Raw genomic sequence first — 21,709 nt, forward strand, 5'->3', positions numbered from 1 at the left:
CACTTCAAGAACTTCCGAGGCTGTTAATATCTGCATGGGACTTCATGCATCTCCTTCACTGTCTGCACTATTCATAGTGATGCTATTATCATCAGTGTCTTGCTCTAGCTGCAGCCACATCATACACTTAGTTGCTAGTTTATTAGGTACACCAAGGTAAAACTAAACATCCTACAATAAATCCTCCCTTCATGAAGGTTACAACGTTCAGTTTTTGTTGAAACTGTTTTCATTCAACTTTATGATCATTTTGAAACGCTGCAGTTTGTGGTGCATTATACAGAGAGCTGTTTCCGTTATTCTGCCTTCCCTCAATGAATAATAGAAACACCTGTCAGTTTAACGCTATACAAGTCAATAGGTGGTTCATCCCTCATCTCCATGTTGGTTGGGTTGCTTAGGTTTAGGCATGAGGATTGAGATTATTTAGGGTCAGGGTCAAAATATCAGGCTGCGCCAATCAGAGGCAGAGTAGGGCGGGTCATGAAGTTTCATAAGGCTAAAGTAACTTAGACACGCTCCCAGCCAACGGCACCACCAACCGCAGCCTCCAATATGACCACACGTTGAATTAATTTCCCCGCAGACCATCAATAAAATGGATCTTATAAAACAACAGTGTCTTTAATCTTGTTTCTTCCATCAAACCCTGTAAGTTGTTACTTAGTATGATGCAACATTACCTCAAGTCACCCATGAAAACGCACACAGGTGTTTCCAGTCATACTGATTTATCAGACCTTGTTCAGGCAAGCTTTTTACATTCAACATATAACGGCATTAATGCAAGATATAAAAGAAACACAATGTGAAATGAAAAGATGCACAAAATTAGGAGTTAGAGTAAAATAAAGTAGTGTTACAATTTATCTAAACACAAAAAATAGGAGAGTAAGAATTACACTTAAGTTACAATACAGTAGAATATATGAATAAATAGGTCTAAATATTTTTTTGAAGCACTGGCAACAAGAAATTTTAAAGAGGACCTGTGGTGCTTTTTTTCAGGTGCACACTTGTATTTTGGGTTTCTACTAGAACATGTTTACATGCTTTAATGTTCAAAACAACACCTATTTTTCTCATACCGGCTGTGCTGCAGCACCTCTTTTCGCCCTGTGTCTGTAACGCTCTGTTTGAGCTCCTCGCCCTCCCGAAAAGCCTAGTCTGCTCTGATTGGTCAAGTGAACCAAACTCTTCGGACTCTGCTCCAGCTCCGCTCTAACTAGCTTTGTTTGAGGGCGATCCAAACTAGCCGCTAGGCAGATATTATGCAAATGTGTTACTTGGTGACATCACCAGGTTACAGAAGAAAAGGCGGGACTTCAAGCAAGGTGTTTCGGGCAGTTCAGGAGCAGTGTTTCTGTGGGGGAGAGTAACTCCCTTTGGCTTAGACGTTGGGCTTTGTAACTTTGCAGACTTGCACACTAAAGGAAAGGGGAAAAGCACAAAAGCATAATAGGTCCTCTTTAAAAGAACTGAGTGTTGGAGCAGACCTCAAGAGCCATGCAGGAAGTTTGCCACCAAACTCCCTATACGTCATACAAAGGTGTAATATATCCCCTCCTGACAGGTGCAACAAACCTAACAAGAGAGTAAGAGATATGTTAATCAATTATACTCTACATATGCTCACAAAGTCCTGAGGACCGGTGTAATCATGCAAAATAGGTTGTGTAGGACTGTGAGAAAATGAAGAGAAGAGGCAAGTACATTGTGGTCACTTAGCACCGCAGATGTGCAACACAATTAGAAAAGTAAACCCCGCTCTGCTTTACCAGAAATGCAGCTTAATCTACTTCCTGATTTCACAGGAAGTTAAGCTATAATATCTGGTACAGAGGCAGCGCAGGCAAGATCACGTGTTCAAGTGGTTGCTTATAGACTGACCCCTGAGCGACATAGCACTCACACTTTATGATGCTCCCACGTGTGAAAGAGACAGAAAAGGTAAGAACATTAAATGATAGTGAATTGTTTTTTCTTTAAAGAAGATATTTATGAATGATATATGTGTATTATGGCAACTGTATAGTAAATCAATGAAATACAAATATGCTAATATAAAATCTAGATATATAAATCTATCTGTTTGTCCCTTTAAGAGTTAAATAGTTGAGCAACTACATCAGCTTTGTTTAGGACAAACACATGTCCTCTCACAGCCGCCAATAGATGGTTGTGCAACTAATTAGAAAACAGTAAGAAGCTCTCGACCACAAGAGAAGAGCAAACATGGTGGTTTATTGTCAACAGGCGAAGCTTTCTGATTCCTTTCATGCATATAAGTCTCAATAAAGCACTTTTTCTACTCAAGTTTTTGGCCCGTCCGTCCGCCTGTCTCTCTGTCCGTCTGTTTGTCTGTTTGTCTCCTGGCGGGTTCCCTGTTTTGTTGATGTGTGAGACCACAGTGGGAGACGGCAGCAACAGTCTGACATGCCTGATGAGAGTATGGAATGTATAAACAAATGTGGTTCTGTAATGCATGCTTTGATGAGCATATGGCCGGGATCCCCGCCGAGTACCGGTAATTAAATAGATGTACCTACTGTTCGTATGAGAAAGAAACAGAAGTTAGGATTTGACTTTCACACATGTGAGGCAGAAGTCCCGAGAAGCCGCAGAGGTGAAGTTCACTTTCTTGATGAGCAAAATTCACTTTCATATGGAAGCAATACTTAGTCCACTACCGGCCCCTCCACTTCCCCCTCTACCTCATTACAGTTTAATGGATGGTCTGTTTACTGTTCAGCATAAACACAGAATGAGACTGAACAGCACAGGCAAGACTGTTTGTGTTTCTGTTTGTGTGTATGTACATTAGGCTGCATGTGTGTGTGTACGTATATACTGTATATGTATGAAGATGGTACAGAGAGCTGTAAAGAGCGGATGTGTTGCCGTATACGGTACAGAATATGCACTTTGCAAACCTCGAGCTGCAGCTTTAATGTGTAAAATATATCAGCGTGAAGTTAAACAAAACTAAACAGACGTCCACTGTGCTCGTCACATATTTAGAGTCACCCGCATTTCACTTCTGAGAATTTATTCGCTCTTTCTGAGATGATATATCCAGCTAGATCACAATGTGATGCAACTCTCAGCAAGTATTTAAAAATGAAACACATATAATATTCAAATATCTATAGTCTAATCAATATTTTTATATTAACAATGAATCACATGACTACTTGTATTTGAAAGGAGATATCACCTAACCCTGCAGTTTTACCGTTTTGGTTCACTCTCACTGCTCTCATAGTGTCGTTTTCTGCACAAAAAAAAGCTGTTATAAACCCACTATTCACTATGTGCACAGCACCAGACATCAGATAAACAAACTTAGGAACTAGTTGGTGAACATAGTGGAGCATTTAGCAGCTAAAGAGCCAAATACTTGCCTCAGGAGTTGGTGGAGACCAAAAACAGAGCTAAAAGGAGAGTCAAAATTTGCGAGGTGGCCAGAAACACGGCGCCAAAGGAATGCAGATGTTGCCTCATGTCTGCTGGATGTGTGAATGAACACCTGTTTGCTAACATGTTCACCATTACTGATTTCATGTGCTGTAAAATGACCTTAATTGCCATTAAAGGCACCTTTAAATTAAATGTATTATCATTATTATCAATAATATTTCAAGTTGAAAGATAATAAATTGTCAGTGTTGTGTTGATAGCTTGTTTCTGCTGCCCCCAAGTGGCCAGAAAAAACAGTTAATGCAGGTTTAACAAGAAGACAAGAAATAAGTATTGCTTAACATACATACAACTGACTGCTTGAATACGTATTTAGTTGTATTCAGGGTCTCAGGGTGTTGGAGCTTTTCCCAGCATCCACTGAGTAGAACGCAAACTGAACACAAACTTGTGTCATATACATGATAACACGGTTACAGTCAAATTATATCTAGTGGTAGCATACAAACAGAAAATGCACAATCTATATATGCAGGAAATGTACAGAAATTAAGTTTACAGATCAGGAAACACTGCAAACAAATACCATATTATCAGTTTAAATGTTAGTTATGGATGGTTCATACAAACGTGGCAGTCTGTTGTTCATATGTGCTGCCAGGTATTTTACTTATTGTAGGACTGAACCATGTCAATGGTGTTCTATAAATCCCACAGCAGAGGAGTTATCAAAAAACTTCTAAAATGTGAAGTGAGAAGTTAACATGCAAATAAGAAGCAGGTTACATTGCTGTATGACGATCTGACCACCAATACCGCCTCTACACTTCCTCTGTACTGTTTCTAGTTTCTATGCATACTGCTGTGGCTTTACAATACATTAATATCTATTGTTATTGATAACCACACATAGTGATTGTCTCAAAAAGTTGGCAAGAAGCACAGAGCTCATTCTTCGGTTCGCTTTTTAAGCCGCTCCACATGCGAGATGTATTTTTGACCCTAAAGCTGGCAAGGTGCCGCCTCCATATGGACAATCCCAGACGTTCCACAAAGTTTTGCTTGATGAAAATCTTTGATCACAATGAAGCCCTTCTGTTTTTCCACAAATGATCAATTATTAATGCAAAGAATGTGACGTGCTTTGGTTTGAGCTGTCACCCATAATGTACAGATTATTCTGTGAGTTAAGCTCATTACACCAACTGAAGACACTTCAAATCATCCTACATGCATCTTTGATTTTTAGTTAGCAAATCTAAAGTGAGGAGTCATTATGTTACGATATTTCGCCATCACCTCATATGCAAAAATGCCACAAAGGAACAAATCAGTAAATCAGTTTTAAAGTTGCAGTTAATGTGACATTATTTCTGAACTGTATGTGCTGTAAGTAGAATGTGGACCCAAATGATGCAGAGAAGGTTTTAAAATCATGTTCAGCGAGGTATGTTTGCTTTCTCACCTGTGACATATTTAAAAGAGCCAGCTCTTCATGTGTTCTCCACAGTTTATTGAAGACGAGGTTCATTGGTTTGCTTCATGGTGATAAAAACAACATGTGCGTCTTCAACAGCCAGAGCAACATGGTATCCATTTTAACCTGCCACACACGCTGATTTGTCACTTTGTAGAGAAATGGCAATGACACCGCTTTGCTTGTGACTTTGAACATATTTAGAAATAGAGATCACATTTCTGATTTTTTTTGCCTGTGTAGTGCTTAAGCTCTTTTTTGCAGATTGTTTATCCGTTTTAACAGCTGTGACAGACAAATCCAAACTGTATATGTGCATGGGCATGCATGTGTCCAAGACTGTTTGTATCTCCATACCACAAAAATGTTGTTATGCAGGAGTTGGTGGCCTCAATGCAGACCTTTCAATACAGTTTACAGCCCACCTTTTCCCGTTTGCTGCACGACAAGCTATTTAAGAACTTGTTCCGGTAGAAACTAAATTTAAACTGAACTGAAATTATCCAAAGTTTTTCAGTTCCTGTAGCCACTTTCTACATTGTGTTTAATCCATGTACTGCTTTTTAAATGTTTTGTTCTACCTTCTCAGATGGACGACATAGACGCCATGTTCAGCGACCTGCTTGGAGAGATGGATCATCTCTCTCAGGTGAGTCGCACAGCAGTGCTGTGAGCTAAATGCTAATGTCAACATGCTGATGTTCAGCAGGTATAATATTTACCAGATTCACCGTTGTAGTTTAGCCTAACATTTGCTAATTAAAGGACCAATATGTCATATATTTACTGTAATACATCCTAAAATGATCATGATGTGTCATCAGAGATTAAGGAAACATGCTGAATTGAAATACTGGCTTCTCTGCAACAATGTTACTGCCAGTATGTTCTCCTTTGAAATTCCCCCCGCTTATTTCGACACCCTGTTGCCACATATGAAACAAATTGGCACGCAAACACAGCCTTCTGCAGCCGTGGAAGCAAGCAAACCAACTGGATAACATAACGTTAGATTCTACCTGACCTGTAAAGCCTCGGCACATCTCTCTGTGTGCAGCTGGGTTATCAAGGCAGCGAGTATTTGAGACACACAGCCGGTGAAGTGATTGTGACTACTGCTGCTGGCCAGAGGCTAACAAAGTCGTGTCTAGAAGGTAACCCTGAAATTTGGACTGCTGTTACCAAAAGATCCCCCTAAATGCTACACATAAAGTACAGCTGAGGCTGATAGTAATGTCATTTGTTTTGTTGATAGTTAGTCAGAAACCTGATGATGGAGCTATGAAAAGTAAAGGGATCACTAAAATAATTACAATTTATCCTAATGAATGTCTGCAGGAGAGTTTTTCACTTAAAACCAAAACTGTTGACCTCGTGGTGGTGCTAGAGAAAAGGTCAAGGGGTCATCAGAGTCATGAAGGTTCATCCTCTGAGAACCATGAATCCAATCATCCAACAGTTGTTGAGATATTTCAATCTGGGCCAAACTGGTGAACCATCCAACAAGTATTGCCGTGCTTATCGGATAACACATCCCATTATGCATTAGTAAACTTCATCTGGAATTGTGAGCAACAACAGTGTGATATCAAACATCTTTGGTCGCATTCTTTCTCAAAACATGACCAGATGAGCTGAGACTCTGGCCGACGGCTGCCACGACTGATGCTTTTGAAGCAGGAACAGGTTACAAGAAGCGAACCAGACAAATCACTCAATGTTTACCTCGCTAATCTGGACATTATCTGATTGCACATGGCAGTCTTTGTTTTGAAACCGAAGCATCAGACAGAAAAATGTAAGGCGACGCTGAGATGATGAAGTCATGGCATCTGGATTGGACCGTGGGCGATCGCTGCAGATTCCCTTAAGCGCACATAAGCTGCTCATCATATGACCACGGAGCGCCAAGAAAAACATTACACACTTCTAGCTGATGCAACCTCAGCCTGAGGCGCAATTCATTATTGTCCATTTCAAATATATGTATGTTAAGTTAAATGAGTGCAGCCCTGAGAATGGGATCAATCTGGAGCATTACATCAGCCATACCAGAAAAGGGCTCTATATGTCACTTTGGCATGCCCCCTCTTGGAAAGCCATCACAGTGACAAACACCACTCCACAGACTATTACCAGAGTTAACAGGAAAAGCATTTTGATTAAAGCACTGATCCTCTCAAGAGTCTGAGAGACAAAAGGATTTAAAGTGATTCCACTCATCGCCTTGATTGGGTCCATTCTCCGCTTTACTGCCTTGGAGCCAGAAGACAAAAAGGAGTTTTTTATCAAAAGGAGCTTGGAGGTGTCATTTAAGCAGCAGCTCCAGCAGGACGACATGTGTTTTCAGACAGTCATCTGGGTTGAACTGCATGCTGCTGGCAGGAATCATTTTGTGTACAGGTTGGCAGACTGCCCAGCTTGTTTATAGAATATGATTGAGCCTGTGGAGACTCGTGTTAATAATTAAGATATTGCAGTCTGGATATGTTTTCCTCATGGTATTCAGGTTATTAAATAGGGACACGGATTCAACAGAGTTTGGATGTATGCACCGGATGAACAGCTTGTTCCAAAACAAAAGAAGAGATATCACAGCTTTGACAGATCAGTTTCTCTTAAAGGAACCGTGTATAACATTTACGGGGATCTATTGGCAGAAATATAATATTAAAGAGGACCTATTATGCTTATTTTCAGGTGCATACTTGTATTTTGAGTTTCTACTAGAACATGTTTACATGCTTTAATGTTCAAAAAATGCTTTATTTTTCTCATAGCGGCTGTGTTGCAGCACCTCTTTTCACCCTCTGTCTGAAACACTCTGTTTGAGCTCTTTCCCCACCCTCCCGAAAAGCCCAGTCTGTTCTGATTGGTCAGTTGGCCCACTGTGTTGGGATTGGTCAGCTGAACCAAACTCTTCGTACTACGATCCAGCTCCACTCTAACTAGCTATGTTTGAGGGCGTGCCAAACTAGTCACTAAGCAGGTATTATGCAAATGTGTTCCTTGGTGACATCACTACGTTACGGAAGAAAAGGCGGGACTTCAAGCAAGGCGTTTCAGGCATTTCAGGAGCAGTGTTTCTGTGGGGGAGAGTAATTCCTTTTGGCGAGGACTTTGGGCTTTGTATCTTTGCAGGCCTTTTACCTGCACAAAAAAAACTATATAACACACTAAATGAAAGGGAAAAAACACAAAAGCATAATAGGTCCTCTTTAACAAAGTAAAGTATGTTTATTTTTTAGTTTATAATCACCTGAAAATAAGAATGTACAGTAGCCCAGAACAGACAAACCAAACCATTCACGTTTTAATGCTTTTGTATCGGCCACCGTAGGGAGAAATTTCAGTTGGTTGCAATCTGCAACCTCACCCCTAGATGCCACCAGATCCTGCACACTGCACCTTTAATGATAACTGATTCATGATTTATTGTCTGTGCAGAAGCTGAGTACAGTATGTTCTCTATTAAATGGTACAGCTTGAAAACAGATAGCGATCAAGTGCAGGGAAACAGTCCCGGATAAACAACAGGCTCATCGTGTAACAGTTGAGAGATGTTCAAGGACACATGTGGCCTACTTTGATTTTTTGGGCTGCACTTCGACTACAAGTGTTATCTTAAAAGAATAACTGTAGCTTCTGTCAAACACATGATTTCTTTGTAAAATGTAATGTAAAACATCCAGTGAAAATATATCAAATTGTTCACAATATGGCCAAGACAGTGGGACCCCTGTGACGGGAGATGTTGTTAATTGACCATCTCATTGCTTCGTTGCAGAGTTTAATGCCAGCAGCGGACGCACTAGAATTGGATCCTGCCTCACAGACAGAGAGCACCTTCTCCATCGGCTTCGCAGACCTAAACGGTAAGTGCACGTTCAGATGATGATGCTTTCATCCAAAGCAAGAATGGTAAATAATTCTTCAATGTTATACAACCACATTGCCCTGGCTAAAAGTAAGTGTGATGTAGAAGGATGCAAGCGGGGGAGATTAGAGACAGTCTTTCAAGAGATAAGTCTTCCGTTGGGAGACGAGGAGTGACTGTTTTTTCTTGTGCCAGGAGGTCACGCCAACCTCTAGAAACCAGGAGGGATGAAAGTGGAGATATACCAGTTTGGGAAATAAAGGATAAATGGTTGGCTGTGGTGCACAACTGTTAAAAAAACAGCAAATTCTTTGGCACAAATACATTATTAGGACTTAGAAATACGAATACATTAGCTAAATGATTAGATCAAATTAAATTATGAGGGGACAAAAAACAAGCTAGTATCATGATTCAACAAAAGGGATTGAGCAAAAGAATATTAATTTAATACAAACTAAGAACGTTACGTTAAAAAGAATGGCTTGACGTTTTGGGAAATACACCCCTTTGCTTTTTTGCCGAGAGTTAGATGAGGAAATTGATACCACTTTCATGTCTATATGTTAAATATGAAGATACAGCCAGTAGACGGTTAGCTTAGCTTAGCATAAAGACTGTAAACAAGGGGAAACAGCTAGCCTGGCTCAATGTATTCTCATACAACGATTCGTATGAGATCTTACGAAAAAGTTATTTCTCCCTTTTTGTTCGTTTTCCTACGAATGTCCAGCAACACATGTCAATTTCCACTCGTTGCATAAAATTAAGATACTTAGTAAGGTTACGAAAAGATGGACTTGGCTAGGTTCAGGCAACACAACTACTTAGTTAGGTTTAGGAAAATATTGACTTGGTTAGGTTTAAGCAACAAAACTACTTAGTTAGGTTTAGGAAAATATTGACTTGGTTAGCTTTTAAGCAACAAAACTACTTAGTTGGGTTTAAGAAAAGATTAACTTGGTTAGGTTTAGGCAACAAAACTACTTAGTTACGTTTAGGAAAATATTGACTTGGTTAGGTTTAAGCAACAAAACGACTTAGTTAGGTTTAGGAAAAGATACGTAGAAACGATACTTATATGACAAATAAATCAATGCTGACTTCCGATATTTTATGGCTCACCCATCCATCCCGACCTCCTCCCTACGCGGCATTCACCACTCTCACTCTTTATACTTCAAGGTTCACGATTACGTGGATTACACACAAATTGATTTCGTGGGATATACACAAATTACCCTGCACCCTACGAACGGTGTATGAGACCAGCCTTTGGCTCCGAGGGCCTTGTTGTCAGTGTGAGGTTGAGGCACCTTTACAAGTCCGCTTCTCTAACCTTCAGGCCACAACTGCGCACTTATTATGTCCTTACAGAGTCTCTCAATGAACTGGAGGACCACGACCTGGATGCTCTGGTGGCTGACCTCAGATCAAAATCAACCATCTCAGATGGGAGATTCCCCGAAAATCACCAGACCAGCAGCCCTGCAGAGAATCAAATAGCAGCGTCAGCTATGACTCATGAGCCTGAGCCAGCAGCTGCCCTTCCTCCACCATCAAACTCTGCTAAATCCTCGGGAGGGCTGCAGATGGTAACCTACAATATGTGACTCATTATAAAAATGAAGTTGTATTTTTGTGAAAAGAATTGATTACGTCCTCTTGTTATGCTTCCAGGGTGACCCCCAAACAAAGGCAGACAAAATTAAACTGGCTCTGGAGAAGCTGAAAGAAGCCAAAGTGAGGAAGGTAAGGCAGGTTTTTGTGCGTCTTTCTTCACCATGTAGTCACACAGAAAACGTTAAGCTCAGCTTGCTGCCTCTTCTAGTTGATAGTAAAGGTGCTGATGAGTGACGGCAGCTCCAAGACACTGATGGTGGATGAGAGACAGACGGTGCGAGAGGTTTTGGACAAGCTGTTTGAGAAGACGCACTGCGACTGCAGCATCGACTGGAGCCTGTGTGAGACCAACCCTGAGCTGCAGATTGGTGAGATGAACGCACTCAGATCATATGCAGGCAATACGCCAAAAAAAAGATCTACAGAGGCAGGAGACACACGTTTTCTCATCATTTCAGAAAGAGGCTTTGAGGACCACGAATACTTAGTGGAGCCCCTGTCTGTGTGGACTCGCCTCAGTGAAAACAAAATCTATTTTGTGTCAAGACCTCAGAAGTATGCGATGTTCACAGACCCTCAAGTGAGTACGAGTTTTCTTCTCACCAAAGTTTTATCACACGGTTTAATGCTTAGTCAGTGCTTTTCTCACCCTGAAGGTATTTTACTTGTGGAAAAAGAAGAAAGCATGTTTGAGTGGGATTAACGAGCAAGCCAAACAGCTCTTAATCAAGGTCAGTATCATGCTCACACTTTACCATAGTACTAAAACTATATGTCAAGATGCATGGTTGAAATTTTTAAAAATCCATCGATCGTCGATCAATCCATCGTCTCGGACCGCCTTGAGCATGTTGTTGGCATTCAGGGACAGGCCCTTCAGTGGTTTGCCTCATACCTCCAAGACAGATCAGCCTCTGTCGGAATTGACAATGTGGCAGCACCCAGGAGTACCACAAGGCTTCATATTGGGCCCCGTTGTATTTTCCTTGTGTATATATATATATATATATGCATCCTTTGGGGTCAGTTTTAAGATTGTGCAGATGACACCCAGCTGTACCTCCCACTGACACCTGGTGATCCATGCTGTTTTAACTCCCTCTTGAACTGCATTGAGATGTAAAATCCTGGGTGGCAAAAAGCTTCCTACAGCTAAACCAGAATAAAACTGAAGTCCAAATATTTGACCCTGCATTGACCTTACTCCAACACCACAATCAATACTCTTGGGCTTCGGTCATTGCATGTCCATGCAAGAAATCTCGGCGTTATCTTTGATTCTGGTTCAAAATTTAATAAACAAATCAACTGTGTTGTACACTCTAGCTTCTCTTATTTGATTGCAATCATCTATTACATTATCTCACAATCTCATCTCTCTTTGGTCAACAGCATTGGTTTACAAATTGATGTACTAATAGTGTTCATTTCAGTTTTGCATGTAATCTTTGACCCTGCAGGAGAATTTTGGAGGTTCCACTCAGATTGTTCCTGATCTCGAGGGCACGCTGTACCTAAAGGAAGACGGGAAAAAGCTTTGGAAACCTCGCTACTTCGTGCTCAGGGCCTCAGGCATCTACTATGTACCCAAGGGAAAGACTAAGGTATGGCAGATCAGTTTTCAACAATGAAAACATTCTATATCATATTTCATTTTAAATGCAGGCATGTTTATGGTACACTGTTGGCAGTAACGTATTGTTGCTCTGGAGACAACAGGTAGGTGAGAGATTTTATCAACCTGTAACGGCGAAACCAGCTCCTACACACAAAGCCTGGAGAAAGTTCTGGTGGGTTGTTGTCATGAATGTGAAACTGGTAAATATTCAGTTATGGTTGTTTCATGATATGATTTTTGGCACCAGGCACAAAAGACAAAAGATAACCCACTTTATTTGCATCATACTCAGTCTTACCATTGTGAGCTAACTGTAGCTGTCAAAAATTACAATTTGGATTTTAACACCCAGAGAAAAAGTGAATCATTAGCAAGTACAGATTTTAGGTCTGTATGAAGGGGGATAATTAAACCTGCAGTAGGCAGAATATTTTTGGCATTATTGGGTAAAAATTCCATAATAACCTTTCAGCATATTGTAATTCAAGTGTGCCTTTGACGGGAGACTTTGGCCAATCACAGGTCATTTCAGATTCATTCCTATTGGCTGTTCATTCAACGGAGGCAGTTGTCAATCACTCGCTGATCAAACGGTCAAACTAGGCAGCGCTGATCAAATATGAATCAATATTCTGTTACTGTAATACCCATTTCTTGCCTCAAATGTTTTCAGAATCATCTTGTAGTGTACTGTTTAGTTGTAAAAGGAGAAAGTTTGCTCCTGCTGGTGGGTGGTGTTTGGTATTTCCTCAACTGATCTCAACATGGCAAACTTTCTTTTTTTTCTCCGGTCTGTGAAATCTTGCAGATGCCATTAGGAGCACCGGAGGCGACAGAGGCACATGATTTTTTTCAGGTTACCTGCCTCATGCACTACTGTCAGGATATAGTGACCGTTTTATAAAAATAACTTTTTAATCATATTTGCTCCAATTCTACACACTGTCGCTTTAACTAACTAATAACTATATTCCATTTGTTACGACCGGTAAAACCCACAGAGAAAAAAACAGGACTCACCAGCACGACTCAGAGCAAGGCAGGTGCAATCAAACGGCCTTTACTTGCCAAACAGGTTCGGTAGTTCAGTCAGATAGAGGCAACCAAGGATAAAGCACAAAAACATTGTCAGGAAAAAACAGACTGAGTTCAGGAAAATCGCTGGAACGGTTGACTCAGGGAACAAAAACAGACTGGCACAGAGAGACAGAGAAACACACAGACTAAATAGACTGGGGAGGTGAGGCTAATTAGGAGCAGGTGAGGATAATTAAGTGCAGGTGAAACCAATCGGGGAGGGGTGGGTAACCACACAGGCAGGAAGTGAAGTATGAATGAAAAATGAACTTCCATGACCTCCGCCATTTCTGACGTCAACAAACACGGCACAACTCGTAAACTCGGAGCTTTCAGCAACTTTACGAGGTCGTGAATACCACAAGAGGGGGGCGTTCATATGGACTCTTCTCGTGAACACGGTAAACACGACCCCGTTTGAAGTCTCCCTAAATATGAGGCTACAGCTAGCAGTTGGTTAGCTTCTCTTAGCATAAAGAATGGATAGAAGGAAAAACAGCTAGCCTGGCTCAGTCCATAGGTAAACATTTAGACAGGGTCAGGCCAGCTTTGTGCTAAGCTAACCAGCTGCTGACTCCAGCTACATATCAGACGCATCAATCTTCTCATCTAAGGAAACTAATAAGTGCCTTTCCAAAAATGCCAAACTGCTTAAAAGATGCATCTGCACATATCTATACATTTGCAATGTAGACAAATGGTGTCAGGTTTTTAATGCAGACTATTCACAACTGTCCTGTTGAGGAGAAAATAAAAAAAAAAAACCTGGTGAAGACAAGTATGACAGCAGTCTTTAAACAGAGACGAGAGATTTTTTTTCCCACTGTGTGATCTCTATGATGGCTTACATCTGAGCTCTCAAACATACCAGAGGCAGAAAGGCAAGAGGAAAAGCAGACGACGTGAAGACAATGAATATGGACAGTGTGAATTGAGGCCCCGCCACTGTTACAGAGCAGCATGTCGTTCTGTCACTGACACAAAGCAGAAAACCACCAACTCCAAAAAATCATCCAAGAGGGAGAAATAATTTAGATGGAGGGCAAACTGTGTGAAGCAGATGTGCAAAATCCTAAACATAAGAGAGCTGCGGGAATCATCTGAGGTCAAAGACACACGAAGGAAGCAGATCAGGAAAGGATAGTTCATTAGGTACGGGAGAGAGAGAAATGGAAAAATCAGACAGAAGAAAAAGCATAACTGAGGTTCTACAGCAGTCTGAAGTGGACCTACGTGTGTAAGTACAACAAGACAAGACATGTAGACGCAAATGCTATTGTCATATATCAAGAAGAGATAATAATGGAGGTATGAGACAGAGAATGGGTTAGATGAAGGAAGAAAAGTGGACGTAGAAAAGATGAAGTTAGTAAGAAACCTGAGAGAGCGGAAAAAAAAGAGAGAAGCCAGAACAACAGTCATCCTCTGCGGGTCACCTCCACTTCCAGGAAGCTTCACTTTGTAGATTTCTGTGAAGAGCAGCATCGTTGTCAGTGTGGTTTAATGTGTGAACAAGATGTGTTTGTGCTCAAAATCAAAAATGGAAGGAATGTTCAAAATGCTTTAGAAAGAAAAACAAACTCAGTAGCCATGGAGCTTCATTGTTGACTTTCTTTAGAAAAATAAAGACAAATGGCCTTGCACTTCTTTGAAGTGTCTTCATTTTTAATACCAACCATACAATTAGACTGAGAACTTTTATTTCTTCTACACAACATGATGACAAACGTAATGGCACAGATAGCATTTAGACCACCCAATTTATGCCACATCTTAAATATCGCTGTAGAACTGTTCTGGATTGGCAGTTTTTTAAAGAGGACCTATTATGTGTTTGTGATTTTTCCTTTTCCTTTAGTGTGTTATATAGTTTTTTGTGCATGTAAAAGGTCTGCAAAGTTATAAAGTCCACACCAAAGGGAGTTATTCTACCACACAGAAACACTGCTTCTGAACTGCCTTAAACGCCATGTTTGAAGTCCGTAACGTGGTGATGTCACCAAGTAACACATTTGCATAATACCTGCCTAGCGGCTAGTTTGCCACGCCCTCAAACAAAGCTAGTTAGAGCGGAGGTGGAGCAGAGTCCGAAGAGTTTGGTTTGGTTGACCAATCACAACAGAGTGGTCCAGCTGACCAATCAGAGCAGACTGGACTTTACAGGAGGGGGGCGGGGCAAGCGGTCGAACAGAGCGTTTCAGACAGAGGGTGAAAAGAGGTACTGAAGCACAGCCGGTATGAGAAAAATAAAGCGTTTTTTGAACATTAAAGCATGTAAACATGTTATAATAGAAACCCAAAATACAACTATGCACCTGAAAATAATCATAATAGGTCCTCTTTAACGTTAAAAATGCTAGAAAGTTGATTACCATGTCTATGTTTGTGTCTAAATGTAATTTAATTTCCTGTGATGCCAATATGTGAATTTTCTCACTATTCTCTACAAGCACCTGGGAGGAGCTCTGCTGTGCACAACACATTTGCAGGATAACCTGAGACTGATTATCATACCTCTGTTAGTCCGCTATGTATAGTGTATAATATTGTCTACATTATGAGATTTCTACGTGTCATTGTGATCATTTGCTTTTCTCTCTGCCCGGCAGTCTTCCAGTGATCTCGCCTGCTTTGTTCGTTTTGACAAAGTCAACATCTACACCACCAACAACTACAAACAGAAGTACAGAGCGCCCACCAACTTCTGCTTCATGCTAAAGGTAAACTCAACAAATGTGATTATCCGAAGTTGCGTCATTGGAAAAAAAGTCCTGGTTTGACAAGAGAAGAAAGAAAAATTAACTCAGGCGGATGACTGAAACAATAAATAACAAGCAGTTCATATTTCAGGGAGCGACGATCCTACCTACCCATCTGTGGTTTTTAACTGTGTTTAGAATCAAACCATGCCCTATTCAGACATTTAAGAAGCCTATTTCGCACAAGTTGATGTTCAAATACACTTTCAGATGCCCTTCAGATAGATTTACATGTAGATACTTCAGAGGGGATTTAGGCCTCCCAAACACAAACACAGGCAACCTTTTGAGAGCCGTAAAAAAGTTGCTGGTTCTTTATCATCATCCTGCATTCACATCACCCTGGCAATCGTCAACATTGTGAGGACATTTGGGATATTTGGGAAGGATCATCTGAAATAACCAAAAAACATTGTGATCTAAGACACTTAGAAGGAATTACTGAAACAAGATCTTTTCTTTCTGACAAGTAGTCTCTTCACAACATGGTCTCAGTTAAATAAAACATTACGATGCATTTGAGATAAGAGAATAAGTCCAGAGATATAGCTGCTGGTTTGATATCAAATCATTAAAAATGATACCCCCGATTAGCACTGTTAAATGACACTTAATCCACTTACTGTATGGTACTTTCCATACTACAACAGTTCACTTACATCAAACATGAGCATAGACTGAGAAGAAGACTGAATATGACGACAGCAGGACTCTATACACTCAACTGCACTCTCTTAATGTACACTGTTTGCAACAGATAAAGATCAAGTTGTCAGGAGACACAACAAGTTTTGTTGGCAGAGACGGCAAAGTCATGTTGAGGGGAAGTGAAGAAAAAACAAAAAACCTTGACTATTTTCGATCTGTGACTGCAATGTGTAGCTATTTGTGGCAGCCTGTCGTTATGTCAAACAAGTGCTTCTCATCCATCAGAATCTGGACAAATATAAAATAACATAGTGTTTGCATTGACTGTGCTGTTTTTTGTTTACCTAATCAAAAGATATAGTCACATCTAGAATTTCTAGGTCTGTTTGTTTTTAATTTAATTTAATTAGTAAAGAGCCACATTCTCAGTGAAAAACAGATTTTGGTCCTGTTTTAACAGTTATAGTCATGCGTCATGGTCCACAGTGCAGTAACAGCTTGGTGTCAGCTGCCGTCTGCTGGTTCATATGTGTACTGCAAATACACAAACTGGCAGCAGAGATGCAGCATTTATATTTAAAGGAGCAATCCACTAATTTGTTAGTCTGAGACAGTGGGATCTGAAAAGGGAAGTCGACGCAGAAGTGCTTTAATTGTAACATTTTGGTCGCTTAAAAATATCTTATTCAGCATTCAGAGCTTTGGAGACTATGTTTATAACGGAAAGCCTGTGTTACAAACTGTGGATGTGGAGTTTGGAAGACTTGGACATTTACCAGGGAGGCAGGGTCCACCAAAAGACACTAATGAGTTGCATTATGGGAAGTGTAGGATGTGGCTGAATCATGGTCATGAATCAATACTAAATCATGGGAGTTCCCCTTTAACGTCACTGTCCTCTCTACTTGTACTCTTTTCCCAGCATCCCTGCATCCAGAAGGAGTCGCACTACGTCATGTTCCTGTGCTGTGACGATAAACACACACTGCTGCTTTGGGTCAACTCCATCAGAATAGCCAAGGTCAGATTCAAACACTGTCTGTAACACAAATGACTTTAATGTGAGCAGTTAAATTAGAAATCTATTTTAGCTTCAAGTTGGTGAATTTTACGGAAGGAAATAGCAAATATAGACATTTCATCACTGGCAAAGATTCAAGCCGGTGTGTGGTCTGTCTGTGTGTTCAGTATGGGACCGTCCTGTATAAGAACTACCAGGCTGCAATGAAGAGAACCTCCAGTTTGCAAACTTGCCACTCTGCTGCACACAAAGGTGAGTCTACACATGCGAGGGAAAATATAAAACTCTAAGAAATAGAACTTTGCATAAAGAAGCTAAAAGTAATGTTTAGCAAAGTTTATGTGATTCTCACATTAAGTGCAGACTGCAGTGACTCCAAAGTGTTGTAAAATAAGGGCTTTGATCAGAAACTTTAAACGAGCCGTCAGGACTTCCGTAACGTTGTGATGTCATAACTATACAATCACCAGTAGAAGTGCCACTAAATTCTGTGTAGTTGACACATCGAGTGAGTCCCCGGCTGCAGTGACGCTGTGAACACCGAAACAGCACAGATGCCGAAGACCGGAAAACGTTGACCAATCTAGAGTGGGGGCTTAAAAAGACAGGCGCTAAAACGGAGCGTTTCAGACAGAGAGTGAATGCAGGTATATTCAGACAGACAGTATGAGAAAAACAATGTGTTTTTTGAACATTAAAGCATGTAAACATGTTCTAGTAGAAACCTCAAATACAAGTATGAACCTGAAAATTAGCATGATATGTCCCCTTTAAGACCAGAATTTTACTTTAAGCATCTTTATACATACCGGCCCAGGTCAGAACGATACTGATGAACAACAGCAATGGAGAAAACTGTAGGAAAGCAGGAATATTCGACAAAAACATAGAGTAGGAATACCACTAATAAAACCCACATCACTGGAATTAATCCTCATTTCTCATCTTTACAGACCGATTGAACAGTCACGCCCCTAAAACCAGCCCACAGCCGGGTTCAGCTTCACCCAGAACCACAAAAGTTGAAGACTATCCACATGAGGCACCACCTGACTTCATCCCTCCTCCTCCTGGACACACACCCGTTTGAGACACACCTTCAGCTATAGCCTGGATTTAGCCAATTTAGCCTCCCTTGTTCACACATCTGGATAAATAGCTTTTATTTATTCCCAGGTGTATAGGGATATTTATTTTTGTTTGCTTTTGGACAAAATTTCTGCAACTTCTATAAATGTTTTTCACCAGTTCCAGCAGCTTTACGACACACAAAACACACACCGTTCTGTTCATTGTTTCAATGAGCTGTTTATTACAAAAAGACTGTACATAAATTTCAATGAACACATCCTATGTACAAACTGAGAGGAGAAGACAAATATTGGATTCTGTTCCCATGAACGTTTAAGTTACGGATTTTTTTTCATCGATAAGAAAACACACATCAAAGAAAGGCGCCTTGACCTGCGATGCCCTGAAATGCGAGACGTTAAAGTGGTAAACATTACAAAGTTCTGCACGTCAGCGGTTGTCTCATGGTTTTCTCTATGAAAAAAGTATAAATTAATCCTTTACATAACAAAACTGCTATAGCGGACCTTCCTCAGCAGTCTCCGACACCAAAAAACGAGTTGAATGCAAAGCTAGAAATACATTAGGTAGAAAAAAGTTGATTTTCTCACAGAAAATTACCTCATGATGGAAAAAATACAATCAAGAATGGGATGTAGTGGCAAATCATTCACTGTAATGAAGACTTTCATGCACAGAGGCTGAATGAATACTGTTCATTTGACTGACTCATTGTCTTGTGTGGAAACCTGAAACTCGCCTCACAACATAAGGAAGTCTGTATCCATTTCAAAATAAAAGTCTGTGTCCAATGCCTGTTATTCCCAAAGTATTTATGATTCTGTTTGTTTATGTGGCTTGTTACAAACATAGATTTCTGAGATAAACGTTAGCTTCGGTGATATTTGACGGCGGGTTTTACTTGCGCCAACAATCACTTTGTAAGAGCAGGCATCTTATTTTTTGCAAAAAAGTAGTAGAAATCAGAACAGAAGTCTTCGTATCGGCACTGTTTTTAAGACATCGGGATTGCGATTAATCCCTTCACTGCGGTTAGCAGGCGTCATTCATATGTGGTATCTGTATCTGTGTGTGGGTAGACAGAAACAGACTGGATCTAGCTTTAGTACATTACTGCTGGGGCGCCTACATTCACTAAAATGCAGAGGCGATTGACGACGATTACAATCAAATCTGATGGATTTTCACCCTCTGGGAACAAAGACTAACATCCCTTGTTACCTTTCTACAGCATGTAGAGCAGGATCTTGGTTTGAGGTTGTTGTTGTGGGTTGGTGATTTATGGTTATTGAGCACCGATGTAAAGCACCATACCAGCAAACCACTAAAAGAACGGACGACAAGTTGTAAAGGTTAGTTGATACTTCTGGAGAGCAAAAAAAAAAAAAAAAAAAATCTAAAACATTGACGGAAATCATCAAGTCATCACAGTCATCGACAACTAATCAGTGCAGCTATTCCAACACAATGGAAAACAACATGGAAACATACAGGTTAGTCCTTCCTCTTGCTTCACATTTTTTGAAGCAATCTCTGCTACAGTAGCTGGACAGCATCACCGAATATAGTGATCAAAATGATATAGTGGTGACTGAACATAGAAAAATAAAATGTTTCTACATGGCCGATAAAGAGTTAAAAATGGCACTGTGAGTGATGAATAAAATTAATGTTCAAGTAAAAAAATAATCAAAATTGAAAAACGACATCCAATCTTGGCATCACCTCCACCGACGCTGATGGAAACGCACAGGTTTGAAACACACTAACTGACAAATGTACTGTTACTGGCAGCTTCTCACGTTACGGTTTATATACAAGTTAGAGAACAGAAAGAAGAAACTGTTTTGTTTTTTTTGTAATGCATTCTATACACTCGGTTCATCCTTTTTAACAGCATCATCCCCACCGACACGGAGCATAGTTAATACACAACTCCAGGTCCCTCTTTAACATGTTGTGTGATTTGGACATCGACGGCATCGAACATTCACTCGTGTCCTAATGCACTTGTTGATGTCTGTTTGTCCTTCTCAGTTGTTTTTTTTTAATAAGGTATGATGGATGTTTTTTGAAAGGAGGGAAGGGGTCAGTCTGCTGGTCTACAGTGCAAATAAAGGGGTAGGAGCGTCTGCGCAGCATTTTATCCTGCTACACTGCCTCATCTATTCATGAAATCCTAGAAATACTTCACTGTCTGGATCTACTGCATACTGGTAATACTGGAAAATGTTGGTTGCACATCAACACTAAATCTAGATTTACTTGGCATTCTTTGAAATTATTCTGTAATTTCTCGTGAGGCAAAATGTGACTGTTAAGAGATTGGAAAGTGCTACCGACCACCGCGGATGTAACGGCGGTAGCAAAAAGGCCTTTTATCTCCTCCCTTTTGTCCACAGTGTAAACTAACAGACCCCGGTCCAAAGCTTCAGCACCCTCCTTCTTTGTGCGACTTTTTTTTTTTTTTCTTGGAGCATAACAAAACCGTGCAAGCACAAGCCCCCCAAAAAAGAAAACCATTTGTAAAATCCACCATGGCACGTCATTCAAAAATGGGAGCTGTATGAACTGCAGTCACACATCTGTACATCTTCACGGTTTTACCTCTGGTCAAACTGCGGTGCCATTTTGGGTGTGGTTTTTTTTTTAGTTTTTTTTTTTTAGTCAGCATAGTGCATGATCGACTCCACGTAGTTTCCTGGGAAGAGTCCGGTGACGCCGCCGGAGACGCCTTCGTACCAGCCGTCGTCGTTTTTCTTGATTATGTAGATGATGGCTCCTTCCATGAAGGACAGCTCATCCTCCTTGTCCTTGCTGTAGTCGTAGATGGCCACAACTGGGAACAATCAAAGAAAGTTATCGTTAAAAAAAAATAAAAACAAAAATTAAGTTGAGTAAGAATTAGGGCTGCCCCCTCTTAATCGATTAGTCATCTAATTGGTCGTTTTGGTCTTAGTCGACTAAGATTTCTTTAGTTGATTAGTCGACTAATCGGTCGTTTTGGTCTTAGTCGACTATGATTTCTTTAGTCATATAGTCGACTAAGACCAAAATGACCAATCGACTAAAGAACGACCAATCGACTAAATGACTT

The 21,709-nt window shown here is 40.5% G+C and overlaps 2 protein-coding genes across 7 annotated transcripts in view; one reads left to right on the forward strand and one right to left on the reverse strand.

Annotated features, from left to right (window-relative positions):
• The first annotated feature begins 1,852 nt into the window (after positions 1–1,852).
• On the forward strand, positions 1,853–20,014 carry LOC141776724 (amyloid beta A4 precursor protein-binding family B member 1-interacting protein-like). Of its 2 annotated transcripts, XM_074650497.1 has the most exons (14): positions 1,853–1,950; positions 5,487–5,546; positions 8,685–8,772; positions 10,152–10,369; positions 10,455–10,526; positions 10,606–10,765; positions 10,856–10,977; positions 11,054–11,128; positions 11,858–12,001; positions 12,824–12,871; positions 15,702–15,812; positions 17,422–17,520; positions 17,688–17,772; positions 18,474–20,014. In XM_074650497.1, exons 1-14 carry the CDS (start codon positions 1,918–1,920, stop codon positions 18,608–18,610), a joined length of 1,452 nt encoding a protein of 483 aa, XP_074506598.1. In that variant the 5' UTR covers positions 1,853–1,917; the 3' UTR covers positions 18,611–20,014. The 2 variants fall into 2 exon arrangements, with proteins under 2 accessions (XP_074506598.1, XP_074506599.1); XM_074650498.1 differs by lacking the exon at positions 12,824–12,871.
• Positions 18,804–21,709, reverse strand: part of LOC141776723 (abl interactor 1-like) — a 34,692-nt gene continuing 31,786 nt past the window's right edge. For 4 of the 5 annotated variants that reach the window (XM_074650496.1, XM_074650494.1, XM_074650493.1 and 1 more), the window contains one exon: positions 18,804–21,451. In XM_074650496.1, the coding sequence (XP_074506597.1) occupies positions 21,276–21,451 (176 nt within the window). In that variant the 3' untranslated portion in view covers positions 18,804–21,275. The remainder of the gene's footprint in view (positions 21,452–21,709) is intronic. The other variant, XR_012595795.1, reaches the window with a different exon arrangement.

This window comes from Sebastes fasciatus, chromosome 11 (assembly GCF_043250625.1).
Source record: "Sebastes fasciatus isolate fSebFas1 chromosome 11, fSebFas1.pri, whole genome shotgun sequence".
Taxonomy (NCBI): domain Eukaryota; kingdom Metazoa; phylum Chordata; class Actinopteri; order Perciformes; family Sebastidae; genus Sebastes; species Sebastes fasciatus.